The following is a 19680-nucleotide window of genomic DNA, read 5'->3' as shown; positions in this document are numbered from 1 at the left end:
GTAAAACAGCACAACTTCTAATATCAAGGCATGTTGCACCAACTATACCTCATTAAAAAAGTACTATATGGTATTCAGCTCATCTTTAAATTTTATCACATGGTGCTGTTACAACATTTTATACCTGTGTGTAAATCAGTTTATGGACTGTATCCACTGCATGTCAGAATGCATATTTTTGACCAATGCAGACCTGAGGCAGCAGCTTTTTATTTACCTTTTGCCATCGCTTATTAGAGGGATGTTGATTATGCCATACAAACAACTCGTATAAAGGTTTGTGTTTAGTATACCAGCAGTGAAATACTGAATACAGCTGCAATTTTTTTGTATAATAGTAAGATGAATCCCACTGTTCATCGTTCTGTCATGTGTTGTTCTTCAGTCACACATTGTGGCTCTATTTCGCCGCATGAGTTCTAGGCTCATTTTCATACGGGCCTTTCCATCAAGTGAAATCTGCCTCTTCAACAGTCATTTTAGTAAAAAGCCACCACTGGACTAATAGCTCAAAGACCAATTCCTGCATGCTTTTCGCCAATCGGGTAGTGTGCGGGAACTATGTGTGATACAACACTTCAGCTACACCAATAGTTACACAGCTAAACCTACCATATATAACTATGTCATTGATATAGGCAGAGGAAAATGTTGCACGTATGTAACAGTTACTCATCCCTTGAAATGTGAATGACCCAAACCTTCGCGAGCATATTGGTCGCAACCACCCGGCAGCACAAGTGGTAACACTTGTGCTATCACAAGCAAAAACAAGTAGAATAGTGCCACCATCTCAGTTGGCTTGCCAAGATTACCTTGCCTGTAAGTTTCTTGTTTATAATGGATAGCCTTCCGATTTTATGAAATAACAGCTTTCACAACATTTACTGCGCTATTGGAGGCACAGCACAGATACGAGCACTGAAGGAGGTATATTCAAGTAGAGCAGAAAACTTATGGGTAAGTTCAAAAATATGCACGTAAAACTATGTCAAGGAAGCTATTTTCACATTAGAAGATGTACCACCGGCAATGAATGCACATTCAGAACATGCTATAAGAACCACGTGTGGAAGATTGAAACGTGTGATGCCGAAAACCTGTTTGCCTTTTGAATATTGACATAAACAAAAGTTCCAGCGCGTACTTCTTTGTCGGAGGGTAGAACAACAAAGGAGAGGTGCAATACCGATTTGGTATGTAGTAGTCCGTTATGAATGTGCTTCTCTAGTTGTGCCAAACATAGCTATCTGTGTGCAAAGCATTGGACAAGTTACCATATGTATGTCTGACACACGCTGTTTTCAGCTACAAGTAGCGCATATATATATATTTTACCTGCACCACGAAGAGCTTATGTGACAAAAAAATATGCGCACCTTAGTGTTATGTTCCTTTCCATGGTGTCTTAAGTTTACCTAACACAGTTTTCAATTTACAGGTTGCTTCACATGTTTATAGCTAAAAGCTACAGAAAACTACTTGCATTGCGACTGCGAGGTCACATTACAAGCATTTATGTGGTATCCTTCTTGTCCATTGATGAGGGCTTGCACTATAAATGTACTCTTACTCTTACATTGTACTCTTAAATGTACTCTTACTCATCCACTCTTACATTTCAAACGATTTTTTGAATGCTCAACAGTTATGCTGATAAGCACATTCTGACAGTGAATCTACACCACCTTAATTTAAGCACAATGCAAAGTGATGTTTGTGCATAGCCAAGCTGTTCTAGCGTGCGTGCAGGAATACAGCATTGTCCAATGGCGTAACAGCGAGCGAGTAAACAAAACGGCTGATAATACTGAGCTGACTCATATGTATGAGCATTATATTATCTAACCCACATGCAAAGTTGCTTTCAGTGTACTGAATAACCACAGCTTTGATTTGCCAAGTTATATTACTGCACACACACAGTGCTGAAACAGTCTGTACAATGGTGAGCAATGCGCCAAGGAATGAAAGATTACTTGTGATCTGTGGATTTAAATAGTAGATGTCCATGCACACCCAATTCACGATTATGTTTGTTTTATTCTGGAACAATTTCACATCTGGCACAGAGGCTAAGGCACAGAGGCATTGCGGCCTCTTACTACAAATTTCTGTGCTCTCACAGTGCTAATGGGGGTATCATTCATTTGGTTACCCGAATAGTGAATAGATAATGCAGCACAACGATGTTCCAGTTTTACGCAGAACACCTTGTGCTTTATTCGCGAAACTGAACCTAAGGAAATATTCGCTGTTTGTTATGCAATAAAAAGTCGCAATGAATGTTTCATCACTTTTTGTGCGGCACTGTCTTTCGCCATATGAGCCTTCATTTCATTGTGATGTGCATGTTAAAGCAGCTACTGATTAAGAAAGACAAACACAAAACTACTAACTCCATCAAACTTTTCCCACCACGAGAAGTCGCTTAACTTTGTGCTAAGCTAAGCCACTTGATAATAATCTTGGTTTGCTTTCAAATAAATGCAAGTAGTGGCCAGCTGTTTATGTTATGCTATGCATTTTTTCATTTTCCTAAAATATGGCTGTGCATCAGCTAGCTAGGTTGTTACTGCATAAATACATAAATAACATGCAGCCCATGTCCAACCAACTCAAATAACATGAGTAGAGCTTGCAATAGTTCATGTATCATGTGCATCCTGTGCAACCTTATTTTTTGTGTAGAGCAATCAAAATAGAACACGCATGTATGATGCTGACAGTATCAAACAGACTCAAGTCGATCATCCTTGTTTGCTGGCATGGGTGAGAGAGGGAGTATGCCGGTCATGGTAATGCTTAATTTTCTGCACTTTGTTAATGTTTTTTACATCGCTGATATGTTAAATCAGGTATGTCTAAGTAGTAAGGTGGCAACAGATTGGCCACCCAGGCTGGCAAGAAAGAATATAATTATTTCATTTCACTCAAAATATGTTCTCTTATCACCAATATAAATTAATTGCTTTCAAATAAATACTCTTTTTGGAAACATCTCGTGAGTATATATCTGCATAAGGTCACCGCTATACATACATATTGCTTTTGTGCCAGTCGTAATGAATTGTACACTCCTTGCTTAACCTTCAATTCCTTTCTGCATGAAGTTAAACACGTATGCACAACTCTTTTGCACACATTGAGAACTTCATTTATCGCTGAGCACATCATTTAAGGTTATATTTTGCTTGGAAAGTTTATAAGCAGCCAGTATTACATTTTTAATATGCATGTTTGATGCTTCATCTTTGGTGTCTTTACGTATGTAAAAAACGCAAAAGGCATTTTATGCATCAAGGTGCTTTAAGCACTCTCTTAAATTGGCAGAGTGAAAGAAAAAAAGCATGAGCAAGCAAATGCAAGCATGCCAGCAAGCTGTACTCGCAGCCTCACACGCGTGCTCAGTGGTAAAGATGGGTGCCTTGGCGACCTATGCAGCTCTATTCCGCGACAGATGTGCGTGTGTTTCGTATTCTTGCAAGCTGTCCCTAGCACTACAGAAACTGCGCCATCGCCCCAAACAGGGCAATTTCTGACGAATGCTTCCGGCGGTAATATCGCTCGCGCGTGAGGTAGAAGGCAGCACGATGGATAATTCGAGAGGTTTTGCTCAACCATCCAAGGCAGCGCGCACTCAAAGTAATCGTCCGAGAATGTGCCGCATGCTGCCGACATGATGCGATTGCAATACCTATTTAAAAAGTGGCTCAGATAAGATGTCTGTGCAGTGATTTGAAGAAGGATGACGGTTCCAGTGCAACACATGCGGCTGCAGAACAGGATGTGGTAGCCTAGAGTCGCATTTTCACAGTAACGCGAAAGATTGAAACCACATCCGCAAAAATGTGCCAGTGTCGTCTGCTGCAGCGCCTCCTCTACGTAAAGGAGGTGATGTACGCTGTCAAAGGTAGTTGCCAACCTTGAACACCTTTGCTCCACCGAACGATCGTCAGCTGTCAACAGGCCGCGACGCCCAATAGCGTGCGTTCCGCTCGTGCAAATTGAGCGTGCACTGGATTTTGCGACACCACCCGCCTTTTGGGTGTCCGCACGCGGGCGGACAAGGGCGGAACGGACGGGCGGATTGACCATGTTTGGGCCCTTAGCGGGATGGGCTATTGCGATGACGTCGGTTTACTGGACCATCCGAAGTCTGTACTTTGTACAAGACGTGCCCCAAGCGACGCAGTATCCTGGCGGCCAGCAACTTCGGACCACAAGAGAAGTTCCGCACTTACACCGGGTCAGCATGTAGAAACTCCCTCGCGGATGGAGGGTTGGTACATCCAGGGCATTTCACGTCAGGGTGCAGCCTCGACAAGACAGAGCGGATGCTCCTGCCCAGCATGAGTTCTGCTGCCGTCCTCCCGGTTTCCGAGTGGCGCGTGGAGTGCTGCTTGAATAAAAAACGAGGAACTTTACATGCCGCTATGCCCTGGCTCGGCTTTCGGAGCGCAGGCTTTAACTCGCGAACCATTCCCTCAGTCCTTCCGTTGCTTGCGGGAATGTATGGCGCTGTTTACATGCATTGCACGCCATTTTTGTTCAATAAAGATTGAATTTCGTTGCTCGAGAAGACTGTGCCGTTATCAGAAACAACTAACTCCAGCATCTATATGAAGAAAACATTCGTGGCAGTTTTTGGCAGCTGAGGAGTGAAGTGATGGCATTATCTCGATCTCAGCCCAGTTTGATTGCGCGTCCACGACAAAAAGAAAGAAAACGCCCTTAACCGGCACTGCAACATCAATGTGAATTCTGCCCCATGGGCTTTCGGGTATCGTCCAGAAATGCACAGGCGTTTTAGATTCGCTTTGCCTGTTCTCTTGACATAGTTCGCAATGACGCACGAAATCTTCAATCTGGGCATCGATCTTCGACCACCACACATATCGCCTTGCCAGAGCTTTCATGGTTGTTATACCACGATGATTTGCGTGCAGAATGGCGAGGACATTTCCTCTCATTTCTTGTGGCAGTATGACATTGTTACCGCACAGAAGACAGTCACAGTGGAAACACAACTCTTCGCTCCTCACCTGAGATGCGGCATATTCTGGGGGCACACATTGTCATGGCCAGACAGTTGCGACCCATTTCTTCACACTGGACAGCCAAGGATCACGCAGAGTGGCTGATGCGACGTCTGCTGAGCTCACAGGAGGGTACTCCACTGCTTCCAACAAAAGGACGTTACTAGGAGGCTTGCTGTCCCTACTGTCACCGGGTATCGGTAGCCTGCTCAGACAGTCAGCGATTGCGTGATCTTGCGTTCTTCTATACTTCACTTTGTATTCGTAAGCTCATAACAAAAAAGACCACCGCAACTTGCGCGGTGACAAAACAACGGGAATTTGCTTGTCTCGTTGAAAGATGCCGAGTAGTGGCCTATAATCTGTCAAGATGCGGACTTATAGCCCGCAGAGGTACTGGTGAAGTTGACGGATGCCGTAGACAATAGCTGGAGCCTCGCGGTCAATCTGAGCGTTATTACATTCCGCCTTAGTGAGTGTTTTCCGGACAAGCAACAGGTTGCTCGCGTCCTTGAGCATCGCTGTGAGCTTATAGAGCTCCCACGGGTGATGCGTCACAAGAAAGAATTAGGGGGCATCAGGGTTGAAATTCAAAAAAGTGACTCGGATGTCAGCAACGCCTTTAGTCTATCGAAAGCTAGTCGCTGCTCTTGACCCCACTTCCACGTACTGTCGCTATTCAGTAGGCCGGTAGAGCACTTCGGAAACTTCAGACTGACCCTTTAGGAAGCGATTGTAGAAATTCACCATACCTAGAACACCTTGGAGCTCCTTCTTGTTCTTTGGTGCAGGTTCTTTGCAAATTGCCTCGACTTTAGTCTTTGATGGGTAGATGCCATTTCCGTCTATCTAGTGTCTCAAGCACTCCAGGCTCTCTTTGAAGAACTGACACTTGGCGCATTGAATACGCAGTCCCGCTTTTGAAAGTTGATTGAGAACCTCAGTGCGGATATTGTGGTGCTTCTCTGCCGTTTCGCTGCCCACAAGGATCTCATGAAGGTATGCCGCCACGTGGCATAAACTTGCAAGCACTGTATAAATTGCCCTTTGAAATAATCCGGGTGCCACCGACACACCAAACGACAAACGTCGCACTTTGTACAAGTCCTTTACTGTATTTATCGTGAGCACTTCTGATGAAGCGTCATCAACTGCAAGTTGCTGGTACGCTTGCGTCAAGTCAATTTTTTTAAAAAATACGGCCTTTCACGACTTTCCGAAAAGTTCCTTGCTAGTAGGTAAGTGATAAACGTTGTTCCTCACCGCTTGGTATACTGTACTTCGATAATCGCTGCATATTCTTAATGACCTATCCTTTTACGGGCGATGACCACAGGGGTAGCCCATTCGGAGTACCGCGTCGGTATCAGAACACCTTGACGTTCGAGTTTTTTCAGTTCCGTCATGACGTCATCCTTGAGTGCGAAAGGAATGTTGCGGCATTTTAGAAACTTGGGCCGGGCGTCCTGCTTCAGCTCGATGTGTAGTGGCGGCAGAGCGGTGCATAAAAATGTCTCGCCGGAAACATCCGGAACCTTTTTGATAAAGGCTTCTGCATTTTTTTTCGATGCTGTGAAGCTCAGTGATATTTATGTTCAAGCCCTCGAACCAACCACGACCCAAAAGCGTGCTACCTTCGTTTCTTACAACGACTATCAGCAGGTGGAAGTCTTTGTTCTTTGAAGCTGACCGGAAGTTCGGCTTTTCCTACGACGTCCAATCCTTCCTTAGTCCAAGTTGCGAGCCTGGTGTCTGCTTCTTCAAGCCTAATGTGCCTTGCCACTTTCTGCGTCGATTATCGTCGACTGAACAAGATCAGGAAGAAGGTTGTATAATCCTTCCCGTGGATAGACGACGCATTGGATCGGCTATGCAACCCTAAATGCTTCTCGTCGATGGACCTCAACTCTTGCTACTGGAAAACAGAAGTCAACGAGAGAGATCGCGAAAGCACCGCCTTCATAGCGCCAGATGGCCTCAAGGCCAAGGTTATGCCATTTGGACTGCGCTCAGCGCCTGCAACTTTCCAGCGCGTGACGGAAACGGTTTTAGCAGGATTGATATGGCAGACCTTTCTTGTTTATTCTGATGATGTTTCGTCTCGCCGGAAATTTCGATGATCACTTTAGGCGGCTTGAGACAGTAATAGAATGACCAAGTCATCAGGGCTCACTTTGAAGCCGGAAAAGTGCCACTTCGCTAACGATGAGCTTCTGTTCCAAGGCCACGCCATCAGCAAACCTGGAGACCGCCCCAAACCGCAGAACACCGCTGGTATACCAAAGTTGCAGTAGCCCATCGACAAGAAAGCAGTGCGTCGATTTTTGGCTTGTGTGCCTACTGCAGGCACTTTGTCAAGGACTTTTTCACGCACCACTGAGCCGCTGACACATCTGACTAAATGTAACGTTGAGTTTATGTGGGGAAATGCCGCAGACTGACGCATTTAAACAACTCAAACGACGTATGCAGTCGCAAGTCGCACGTTTCGACGAGGACGCTTATACGGAAATCCACACTGACGCCAGTAGCCTAGGCCTCGGTGTCGTCCTAGTCCAGAGGAAAGACAGACTTGAACGGGTGATATCTTGTGCTAGCCGGTTGCTGTCAAAAGAAGAAGGCAATTATTCTACGGCTGAAAAGAAATGCCTCGCCATCATTTGGGCTACAGCAAACTTCTACTCATACCTATATGGCAGGCCATTCAAAGTCGTCAGCGACCATCACGCGTTGTGTTGGATAGCTGACTTAAAGGACCCTTCAGAACGACTCGCGCGGTGGAGCCTCGGACTTCAAGGATATGACGTCATGGTAATCTACAAGTCCGGACTAAAACACTCTCACGCAGACTGCCTATCACGCGCCCCCATCGATCCCCCCCCTCACCCCGCAAGACGACGATGACACCGACGCCTTCCTTAGAACAATGCGCGCGGAAGACTTAACTAAACAGCATCGAGCAGACCCGGAGCTAAAAGGCTTTGTCAATATTTGGAAGAGAACACCGACGTTGTCCCTACGGATTTTAAGCGCGGATTGTCTTCGCTCACGTTACAAAACAACCTGCACGTGAAGCGCTTCTCACCAGTCCACATCAGCTACATTCTTGTTGTTTCGTCAGCATTGCGTCCAGAAGTACTACGCGCCCCACATGACACCCCAACCGCTGGGTACCTCGAATTTTCCCGTGCGCTGTCGAGGATACGGGAAATGTATTACTGGCCGTGTCTGACCGCAGCCGTTACCCGTTACGTCAAGACATGCCGAGTCTGTAAGAGACGCAAGACACCACTGACAAGGCCAGCAGGCCTGGTCAGTGATGCCAGCCGATCGAACCTCCTTGCCGACCATTTCAGCAGATCGGGATGGATTCGTTTGGGAACGTTTCCGACATCAACTTCCGGGAATAAGTGGATCGTATGTGCGACGGACTGCCTCCCGCGCTTCACTGAAACGAAATCTCTGCTAAAGGTAGCGCAGTCGAAGTGGTGAATTTCTTCGTCGAGAACATCCAGCTGCGAAATGGCGCCTCAGAAGTCTTCATCACCGACAGAGGAAGCCCTTGATAGTACAATACACCCAAGCCATTCTGAAGTAGAGCCAGACAGGCCACAGAAGAACAACTGTCCACATTCCGAAGATGAATGGTCTGACAGAGCGCCTGAACAAGACCCTCGCCGACATGCTAGCAATGTACGTCGACGTCGAGCACAAGACGTGGGAAGCGGTGCTGCCGTACGTCACATTTGCTTATAACACGGCGGTGCAAGCAACAACAGAGATCACGCTGTTCAAGCTGGTTTACGGCAGGAACCCGACGACGACTCTCGACGCCATGCTACCGCACTTCTACGACGAAGAGAATCCTGACGTCGCCACCTATCTCCTGCGCGCCGAAGAAACCCGACAGCTCGCCCACCTGCGAATCAAGAACCAGCAGCGCACCGACAGCCGACACTGCAACCTCTGACGACGCTACGTCGAGAACCAGCCTGGTGACCGTGTTTGGGTTTGCACCCCATTACGTCAAAGAGGGCTCAGTGAGAAAGTATTGTGACGCTATTTCGGACCGTACAATATCATCCGACGTATTGACGAAGTGGACTATGCGGTCGCGCCAGAAGGCATTCCGCATTCACAGCGGCGCCGCGCACGATCTACAGTGGTGCGCGTGGTGCGTCTTAAGCCATTTTACGCACGCTGACGAACTTCCTTAGTTTCTTTCTTTGCTACGGGTGTTTTTGTTTATCACTTTCGTTTGTTTGCAGCATCCGGTTTATGCTTTTTTAAGAGGGGAGTATTGACACGTGTACATGTTTATCTTTATCGGGTGACCACGTTTCACTGCCTAACAAATGTTATCGCACAGCGCAGGGCGCGCCCTCATGTATAGGAAACTTCTGGAATGTTATCGATGGTTCTATACGCTATCTGTCAATGAACTTTGTGTAATCTGATCGCATGCATGCGCGACGCGAATGGTGTAGAACTTTGTGGAAGACACGCGGGTCCCAGCGATTACTCTGGAACATTCGACCATGGATGTATAAAACCGACGTGCTTGACCCGCTGATCAGATTTTGAACATAGCGCGCTGTGTTCGCCGCTGTCGCCGTTCTTTAGTGCAGCAATTTTTGTGAGCGTAGGTTCGCCCAATAAAGTTAGTTTAGTTTTCCAAAGTATTGCTACTGTATTCTTTATACGTCCCTACCACGTGACAATATATATATATATATATATATATATATATATATACATATATATATATATATATCTGTATAAACAAACCGGATGAAAGGGGGTTTACCGAGAGGCCTGATTATTATTATTCATATCATAAGAAGCTAAGTAACACTGACGCCAAGGGCAACATAGAGGGAATTACTTGGGCGTAATAAATGAAACTAAGAAATGATAAAGAATGGAAATGAAAGTTGGTGAAAAAACAACTTGCCGCAGGTGGGGAACAATCCCACAACCGTAGCATCGAAGGTTGTGGGAAGGTTGCAGCCCCAGCACTGCAAATGTACCCGCAGTGGTGACGCAGTAGCTATGGCGTTGCACAGCTAACCCCGAAGGCGCGGGTTTGAATCCGGGCCATGGCGGCCAGGTTTTGTTGAAAGCGAACTGCAAAAACACCCGTGTACTAGCATGCACGTCAAACAATTCAAGGTGATAGAAATTATTACGGCATGCCTCATAATTATATTGTGCTTTCGGCACGAGAAACTCCAGAATTTATTTTCAATGCGCATGTGCCTATCCGAATTTATGTGAGGCACTAGCAAAAAATGCTGCTCTCTGAGGCGGTGACGCCGTGATTGTAAACTGGTCCGGAAGCATTCCTGTTACCTTATCTACTTTACCCAAGCTGTTCAAGGTTAATCTAGGCAGTGTTCCAGTTATGGCGCTCATTGAGGACGGAGGACAGGTCGCAGTATGGGACAAGTTCATATACGGGCGCCCGAAAGGATGCCTCGCTGGCTGAGCAAGTACGACGACCGCGTAAAGTCAACGGACCATAAGCGTAGAGCACATTAGCTGTGCTTGAAATTCAAATGCTCCAAATGACGAAGAAGAGGGAGATGGAAAGTGGCCGAAAAGATAAGATGCATGCACATTATTTTCTAGATTTTGCTTTCGACCACAGCTAAGTTCATCTTGGCTTTCCTTGCCTTCATTGTCTAGTGGCTTTACGTAGTCATGATTTTGAAAAAATGATCGTCTTATTAATTAGCGCCTGTGTGTGGCACGTCTTTCTTTCGTCCTTGTCCTTTCACGCGTTATAAGCCTCATGATCGTCTCGGTCTCCCCTCCTCGCGTTCACACACGAAAGCACAGGTCCAGTTCTATGTTTGCTCACCGTCCCTGTAACTAATAGCGGTTACCGGACCAGTGTTGCCATGCTGAAGAGGGGCCTTTCTTCTCAGCCTTTATTTTCTGTCGGCACACAACACCCTTATTGCGTGTGCTTGAGTTTTCTGCTGATGATTTTGATGCCCCGCAGTCCGCTGTGGCTTCTCGCCCCAAGCTTGTCGCGTTTGGGCTTGCGCCTTCAGTTCCATATGGCAAGTCCATTAGATGTTTAAAAAAAATTCTGATGTCATACTCATGCACTCAGTCGTTGTTACGATCAGAGACGAAGCCATCCGCGAAAATTAGGTTGGCCTTCCCACGCTGAACTGCACTATCAACACGGTTACCGCTAACGACCGCCAATTTTGTACATGTAAAATTTGACGCCCCTCCATGGAATTCAAGTTACTTGACAAGTCTCACATAACACAGCGGCAAATTTGATAACATTCCCAGGACCAACACGAGTGAATGCTCTCCGTAGCCTCTGGATCGTTTTTCAATACTTTGTTAAAAACGACAGCCACTGCTGTAAAATATTTAGTAACACAAATAATCCAATTGGTGATTTGCGACCATTTTGTCTCAAAAGCCTCATCAATTTTTGCTGCTGCTCCACCAGTTTAGGTGAACAAATTATTCATATGCTAATGCACTTTCTTACGTTAAGTCCTCCACCAAACCTCACAATACGGCATTGTAGATCAACTTTTGTCTAGCTACTTACCATCGGTAGCCACGTCGGCGATGTCTTTTTGCAGCACGTGAGCCATGTACCCGAGCACAGAAAATATGACGAAACCAGCAAGGAAGCTCGTGAGGCAGTTGATAATGCTTGTCAGAAGGGCATCCCTGAAAATAATGACAGCTTTAACGTAAATGTCTGACAGTAGTTGTGTTTCTTTATTGTGAGTAACAGCGGTCAACATTTCGTCCAGTGACTGCCTTTTCGGTTTTCGATAGCGAACTTCACTTAGTTTCAAGAGAAGGAGGAAATCAGGCGTGTTAAGCCGTACCCAACCTGCCGAGGACGACAAATCAGAACACAGGGGGAGAGCTCTGTTTACCATATGAAAGTTCATTCCTACAAATGTGCCACTATACATAAACAAACTTGAAACAGCAAGAACTCTATAATTCTTCTAAAACAATATATTCACAAATTAGGTATAAAACATCTTCGTACACAGAAAAGCTGCGCCTTGCTGATGAGCCTGCTTACGAGTTGTGCAGCGTGGAATGGTTGCCTTTATCTATATATGTGGTAAGTGCAACGTAAGCAAACGCTAAATCAGTGACGCAAGAGGCGCCACTAATCGGCAGAGCTCGCGTGATAGCAATCCTCGAAGTGTAGCTTCATTTCACTTCATTCGTTTTAGATTTAGCCCGATTGCACTTAACAGTTGCAATTTCTCGTAATTGTGTTTCCTCTGTGGAACGCACCCCAAACGAGGCATGTGTTGTGATGCCACGTTTCCCATCTCATACTTCGGTGCTCCTTTGCAATATTCAGAAAATCATTTTTGTCTTCTATTTTTACCGCTAGTTCCTAGACTGTTAGTATTGTTTTACATGCAGAGTTGCGACAAAATTTTGTGTTTGTCGTATACAAATATTTGGTTTCGCCTCTGCCAAAGCGCAATTATCATGTAGAGACCGCGTCTAGCCTATTGTGGCTTTTACCTGTACCACCGAATTTTGTTCCTGAAAAGTACAATAATCGCGTAATAAAGCAAACGAATTAATGAATGTGGGTTGCCGCGAGAGAAGTGTGCCAAGCCTCATTTTGTGCTGCACCAACTATATCCATTTCCTGCCTCTTCTCTGTGCGTCGCGCCTATTATTCTGCCTACCTTTATTGGGGGCTGTTGCGCGCGAGTACAATTTTAAGCACAGCAGCTATTGCAGTACCTTTGGGAAGGCTCACACATAATTACAACAGTCTATAGGTTATTGTGGCGACGCGTTAGAAATGTCCAGTTAGCCACTAACGAGTTTTTGACGTTGCCTTTCTCCTCTACGGCTCTCGTGCCGTATTTATACATGATTTACACCAGCTCCCGATGTAGCGTACAAGACAACAGCAATAAATGTCCGTCGAACACATAAACGAGTCGTTGCTTTAAGTACGCCCATCGCATCTCATGCAACAGTGGCAGGCTTCGGCCCTGAGATGGACGTCCTTAAGATGGAGTCAGGAAAACCAACGCGGAAGAATGATTTTCAAAGTCGTGCCTAGCAGAGGTCGCCAGAAGCAATGTGGTTTCCACGGTAATCGTAGAAAGCTTGTCAGAAAACTGACACCGCACGTGGTTACCTGTGCAGGATAATCCAGATCATCAAGTGCGTTCGATGCGTCATTGAAGACTCGGAGAAAAGTCGCAATGAGGTTGCTTAGAAAGAACATGTCAGAGCTCTGGGCCATCGGCGGTAGAAGTGCCACATCAAAATGGCGTCATGACGCTTTAAGACACTGGAAGTAGCCGGTGAATGACTTTCCAATAAAACCACTTTGTTATTCGGAAGGCATGTCGAGGAGGTAAAAAAAAAGATCACTCGGGACGACTGTCCACGTTAATTCCATTCGGACTCAATCAATGTAGTGACACGCCGCTGTGACACCACCGAAGCCTCTCAGGCATGAGGCTTCCACTGCAGCTGGGATCGCGTCTCCCGCCTCGCCCATGATGAGGCTGCGGTGGTACCCTTTGTAAAGAGCTAGTGTCGAATAATGCCACTCCTGGAGCAATGAAAAAAGCAAGTAATGAAACAAAGCATCTAAAGAAATGTCATGTCATATTTCTACGTCTCAGCCGTTGCTATTGGTTGTGGCCTTAGAACCCTTTATTGATGGCACACTTACATATCGGAAGACCTATTTGTGTTCTGAATGTGCAAGACATATAAAGATTGAACATATCAAGAATTCAAATAAGAAGTACTTTGTGGAGCCTTTTCCTGGAATACAGGCGAGACCCTCAGGCCGACAACTGAAAGTGTGTCTCAACCCAAGCAACGTATGGTTTTCTTTTATAATCTGGACAGACACCTGTCATCCTGTGTCAACCATAGCTGTCCAATTCATTTGCGCCTACGATCCCACTGGTAGCGGAGACCTTGCATCAGTATGTCCCCTCTGACCGTGCTTCCAAATGAAAGTAAGTCGCATGCCGAACTTCTATGTGGTCCTGTGTTCCTACTCTAAACGAACAAGTAATGCCTGCTGGCTGTTATTTACTGTTTGTGTAATATATTTATCCCGAATCTTCATATTCAATACTGAAACTCAGCAAGGCAAAACTCTTCTTTTGATATGTTGCTTGTAGGCAGCATTACTCTATAAAGGCATAATCATTAAAATGCTCAGGCTTGCCGCGCTGAGGTCAGTAGTAAATTATAAGAAAGTAAAGTTGAAAGGCGATTCAGCCTCCAGTTGAATGATAGGCCACTAACATATTAATTTTTATTTGTAAAGCCCTATTTGTAAAGCTATTCAAATATGCTTTTATTGCAATAGCAGTTACATGGACACTCCATGCGAATTTTTACCGTCGTCTTCGCCGTGGTTTTCCGTATAAATTCAAAGGGCACTAACACCGTCGCCGCGCCGTATGCTGTATGTGCGAGTGAAAGCGTGCCAGGGGAGCCGATGATCGCGGCTCAATCTTAGGCGCGCAAGGGAGGAAAGCGGGAAGTAAACGCGCCATCTTCTGTCACGTGAGAGGCACTAGAGGACAGGGAGGGAGGGGTGGCGGCATGGTATTCTGGCAGCAACTGCGTATGCACGGCCACGCGTGGTCGCGCGTGTCGTATCTGAAAAGCGATCTGCGTCAGGGGCAGAATCTAGGTGCGCCAAAAGGCTCAAAACTTTGCGCGTGCTGTGTTCTCGCCGCTCACTTCGTGTTGAAGTGATACGTAGCACAAACTTCAACACGCTCGCTGCTGCTGCCGCGCTTCCTCACGCCAACGTTATGATAGAGAATGTCCGCAGTGATGTGGACACCACTCTTGTTAACTTAGATTATAAGTGAATATGTAGAAGTTCATATGGACGATAAAAATACTATTCTTACTTTGTATAGCTGTCTACTAATTTGCTATCGCAATCGATGCTTCCCTTTTCGGACGAACCTGTCGCCTTTTATTCCAATTTATTTACGTCAAAACTGACGTAACCACTAACGTGATGACCGGGCGGGTAGCCACAGCGTTGTTTCAAGAGCGCAATCAAACGCTCTCCTCATTAATAGGAGGTCACTTTTGTTTGCTTTCAAAGCCAATTGCATTACCAGCATTGAGCGGTATTTCATTATGTGCACTTAATTTCATGTATATAACGCTGCAATGCTCTGTATTGTTTTTTCCTACAGAAACTATGTGAAACAGTAGTTCGTGCCTGAAATTTTGATACTGAAATGTATGCTGTTTTCTTTTTAAAGCTTCTTGTGCTCACATTATGTTTGCAATGTTAGGAGTATCACTGGTTTATCCTAGTGTATGCGTTGTAGAGGGGGTGTTAACCTCTGTCAAGTGAATTAACTTTTACTTTTTAGTTTGCATTTCCCCCTTTGAATATGGAAATAAACTTAATTTAATTCAATTCAACCTCTGAAGGTCCTTAAGCCAACTTGTTTCGAAAACTACCGAGATTTCCAGTTCTTGTTGTTGGCCTTGCGTTTTCAAGCAGTTCGTTCCCAGACTGCGCTATTAGTGGCAAAGATGGGATATCTGATCAGAAGTTACTGGTTTTAGAATATCTTATTTCTGGCTCGGGATGACTGTTAAACCTTCTGACAGTTTTATCAGGGACTACACGCATGCGGATAATGATGCAGCGCTCAGCTAAGTCGAATCCTTGTTCCCATATTTTAATGAGATGGACGACTTTGATAAGTTATGGTCAGTGGCGTGCCAACTATTTCCAGAGTGGCATATATATATATATATATATATATATATATATATATATATATATATATATATATATATATATATATATATATATATATATATACTGGAAAGCGATTTTTGCAGCACGCGACACCTGGAGTCGCTCTGTCTGCATTCATTGACGTCACGCCAACAGCGGCAGCTGCCCTACTCTAACGCCGCATACACCTTCCCCTTTGGCTTCTGCAGTACACATTTGTTTCTCGTACGCTATACCACAAAGCCCGCCACGGAAGGCCTCTTGCAAGGGTAACGGAGCGGGCCGGCGCTCAGCGTGTGTGGGGAGGGATGTTAGGCAGATGCCGCTTTAGCGACCACAGATCAATAAACGATGACGCGTCCTTTTGTTTAATGCGTCAGTGACACGCTGATGTGTTGGAAAATATTCATTGAAGGTTACACGGATGTACATGTTTACGACTGGACGGAGTATCCATACTCAGAGTGGGCCCAGGTGGCATGTATAATGTAAAGTTCGCCTCACTTGTGGATTACCCGATTGAGATTGCAATAGAAGAGGCTCAAAAATGCGTCATTGAAAGTTATCGTTCTCATCGACAGAGGTTTTCAGTCGTACATTATGAGCCATTACAGTCTACTGTTGCCAACATTTTAGGAAGCGTGTCACAGAAGTGAGACAAGAAAGTCACTAAAATTCTCGTTATAACTGTGAAGTGCATTTGAACATGTACGTGTTTAGAAACACTCTAGTATAAGCTTGCGTGAAGTAAATAATTTACTGAGACGTGTCATGTTGGTCTAACGTTCGTGCAGCTGAAGGAAAACACTGAATTTAACCATAGAGCATAGAGAGGGTTTTAACTTTACTAATGTATTTACTGTAGGACAGGCGAATATCGAAGTTCCGGATATGAATAGTTGGTATGTAATATTTTATTCGTATTTGAAAATGAATTCTTCGTTACTTTGGAATATCAAAAGTAACCAACTATTTCGCAACAACCGACTGTTCAAATCAGGTTTCTGTTCTCCACATGCTGAACGAACTATCGCCAATTATAATTATCAGAACTAAAATAGCCAGAAAGTTTTCGAAGCACTGCAGGAACAAAATCGCTCATGCAAGCTTTGTTTTCGGTTCTATGGGGGAAGTGCGGCACTGATTCACACTCCTTCGGTTACATCTTGTACACATACATAAATAGCCAAGAATGCATGCACGTAGGAACTCCCGTCACCGTAGCACAATTTGTAGTGCAACGCGCGCGTAATGCAGAGGTTGTGGGGTTGGCTCTCACCGTCAGTCAAGTTGAGTTTTGCTCCGTTTCCCATAAGATTATCATTTTTTTCAGTTCAATTAGAATCTACAAATAATTTATCTTACGTTGCCCGTTTATTCATTATCTGCTGGTTTCACACGGTTCTAACAAATACATGCGAGTATTCTTAAAAACAGTGTCCTTTCAGAACCGGGCCCCTCGGTCCCCCTTCTTTTCGTCCAATACATGACAATCGGCTATACTGTGCTTATGGCCTGCCAATTAGTCTTTCTTGCAGCCTAGTCATGTAGGAGTGTGTGATGTGTGGTGCGCGACGTGGTGCGGGGCTCGGGACGGTCGAGAGCAGACGACGCTGAGTGCACGCGCGCCGAGCTGGAAGGAGGAAAAACGACGACGTCGAAGAGCGCTCGGCACGTGAACGCGCGGCGCAGGAAAGACAACAAAAGGAAAAAAGCAACCAATTAGAAAAGACCACGGGGCGTCGGGCAGCCAATCAGTAAATTCCAAATCGGCCAGACCACGAGAAAAAGCGTGGTGCGCTGGCAGAAGGGGGCGACACGCAAGAGGACACGCAGGGAGACGCCGGGGAGACGCCAGGAGAGTCCCAGGAAACGACGGCTGGAGGAGGTCAACCACCGGAGCGGGCGTTGAAGACGGGCCGTCGGGTTCCGGACCCGAGCCCACCAGGACTTCACCCGCCCGAGGCCTCCTGCCAACCTGTTCCTGTGCGTCGCCCGTCTACCTGAGCGTGCCGTCGGCTCCTCAAGGCCGGTGAGCTTTTGCGCCAGTGGGCAGGACGGGAACAGTCGGGCTTCGGGCCCGAGTTCTACGCCAGCTGCCCGGCCAGAACGCCACCCCCGTCTGCCGTGCCGCCTGCTGCCCGAGGCCGGCGTTCGAGCTTCCGTGCCCGTGGGCGAGAGGGGAGCAGTCGGGCTACGGGCCCGAGCTCTCTGCCCGGCCAGAACGCCGCCACCGTCCACTCCTGCCACAAAGCCGCCAGCGTTACCTCGCCTCGCCAGAGCTGGCGCGCTCCCGGCGCCCGGTCGGTCAACCTACGCCGCGACCTTTGGTGAGGCCGGCGCCACTCCTTCTGCCAGCTTGTCGCCGCGTTGCCGCGTCGAGACTGCGACGCGTCCCCGCCCTCGTGGCAAGCCCGGACTAGCACCCTCGTTAAAGCTTTAAGTGTGTTCCTTACCGCAATGTTTTCTTGAGTGTTTATTTTATGCATGCTTTCTGTCTCTTTCTATTTACTTTTTGCCTTTTTTAGTTTGATTAAAAGTCTTTGTGTGTGTGCTTCAAACCAACGGCTTCGTCCTCAATTGGGTTCTCGGAGGCTCCGCCTAAGAGAACCAACCGAACCATTGAGAACACGAACCTTTGCCCCATAAGTGGGTCATCACAGGGTGTTATCTCTTAAATTACAAACAGTGGTGTGTTTTTCGTAAAAGACTTTGTATTGTGTCTAGGGCGCACACATACCTCCTTATCGCTGTGTTTTCTTTTTCCATAACTTCTCATAATTTTTCAGCAACTATTTATTATGGGTTTTTGAAAAGATCATCAGTCCCAAATGCCTGTCATTTTTGGAAAGCTTGTTTGCTTAAGCGTATCAAGCGGCTATTCGTGTAGTTTTCTTATGACTATTGTGATCTTCTGTTTAAAACGATCTTAAGTGTGCGTGATAGTTGACTGTCTATTTAGTGCACGCATGTTCCTAACTATGCTGAAATAAACATTCCTGCTGTAAATATATGCGTCGGCGTTTGCATATCCGATTTGGATACTTACTATTCGTATTCGATTCGTATTTGAAAAGTCGATATTCGATCGCCTATCTCTAATATTTACATACTGGATTATGACAGCTTAAATTTTTCATTATCCTCAAATTGGAAGGTTACAAACACAGCACGAGTCAAAAGAACATAAGCAACGTAGTTTTTGTAGCATGAAAATGCATTTAGTCTGCTTATTGTCCCTACATTTCTTGTGCTTGAGGATATTCGTGTAAGCGGAAGTAGATCCTGTGGAACGCGCTTGGCCGCATGTTGTTAACATGACAATAAAAATTGCTCGAGCCATATTTTACCATATATTAATATTACTTAATATATATTCATAATAATATTAATAGTATTGATAATATTAATAATATTAATATTACATTACTTACCATGTCTTAATATTAATACCATATTTTCGCTCTTGATCTACCTGAAAGCCGCCGTGAAGCACTGATTGGTCCGAAAGGCTTGGGGAACGAAACCGATTTGTTTAGTCGAGCGTGAGCGAGCTAAACCGATCCGATATTTAAGCGTTTTTTACGCAGTCCATATATCTTATTCGTCTGCTGTGTTCTAAATCTTAAGAGATAATTTGGTACACTGGGGTTTGGTAAATTAGTTCTCTGACACGGCAGGCAAGAGTCTACCAAATGAATGAATTCAGTGACACCGATGAAACCACCCCGTGTAAACGCATCCAAATAGGTTTTGTAAATAATAAACTTCAATTGTGTGACCGCAATGTCAAGGCTATGATGACCATGTGTTCTCAGGCACAATCACAATGTGAAGGGTGCCAATGTGAAAGAA

General features: G+C 45.6%; 1 protein-coding gene across 1 annotated transcript in view; it reads right to left on the bottom strand.

Annotated features, from left to right (window-relative positions):
* Nucleotides 1-19680, bottom strand: part of SerT (Serotonin transporter) — a 698017-nt gene that overhangs the window by 319765 nt on the left and 358572 nt on the right. Inside the window, exon 7 of the mRNA XM_075686868.1 lies at nucleotides 11623-11747. Coding sequence (XP_075542983.1) covers nucleotides 11623-11747 — 125 coding nt within the window. The remainder of the gene's footprint in view (nucleotides 1-11622; nucleotides 11748-19680) is intronic.

This window comes from Dermacentor variabilis, chromosome 3 (assembly GCF_050947875.1).
Source record: "Dermacentor variabilis isolate Ectoservices chromosome 3, ASM5094787v1, whole genome shotgun sequence".
Classification (NCBI taxonomy): domain Eukaryota; kingdom Metazoa; phylum Arthropoda; class Arachnida; order Ixodida; family Ixodidae; genus Dermacentor; species Dermacentor variabilis.
The sequence above is the reverse complement of the archived record's forward strand: the minus strand, read 5'-3'. Positions and strand labels throughout refer to the sequence as shown.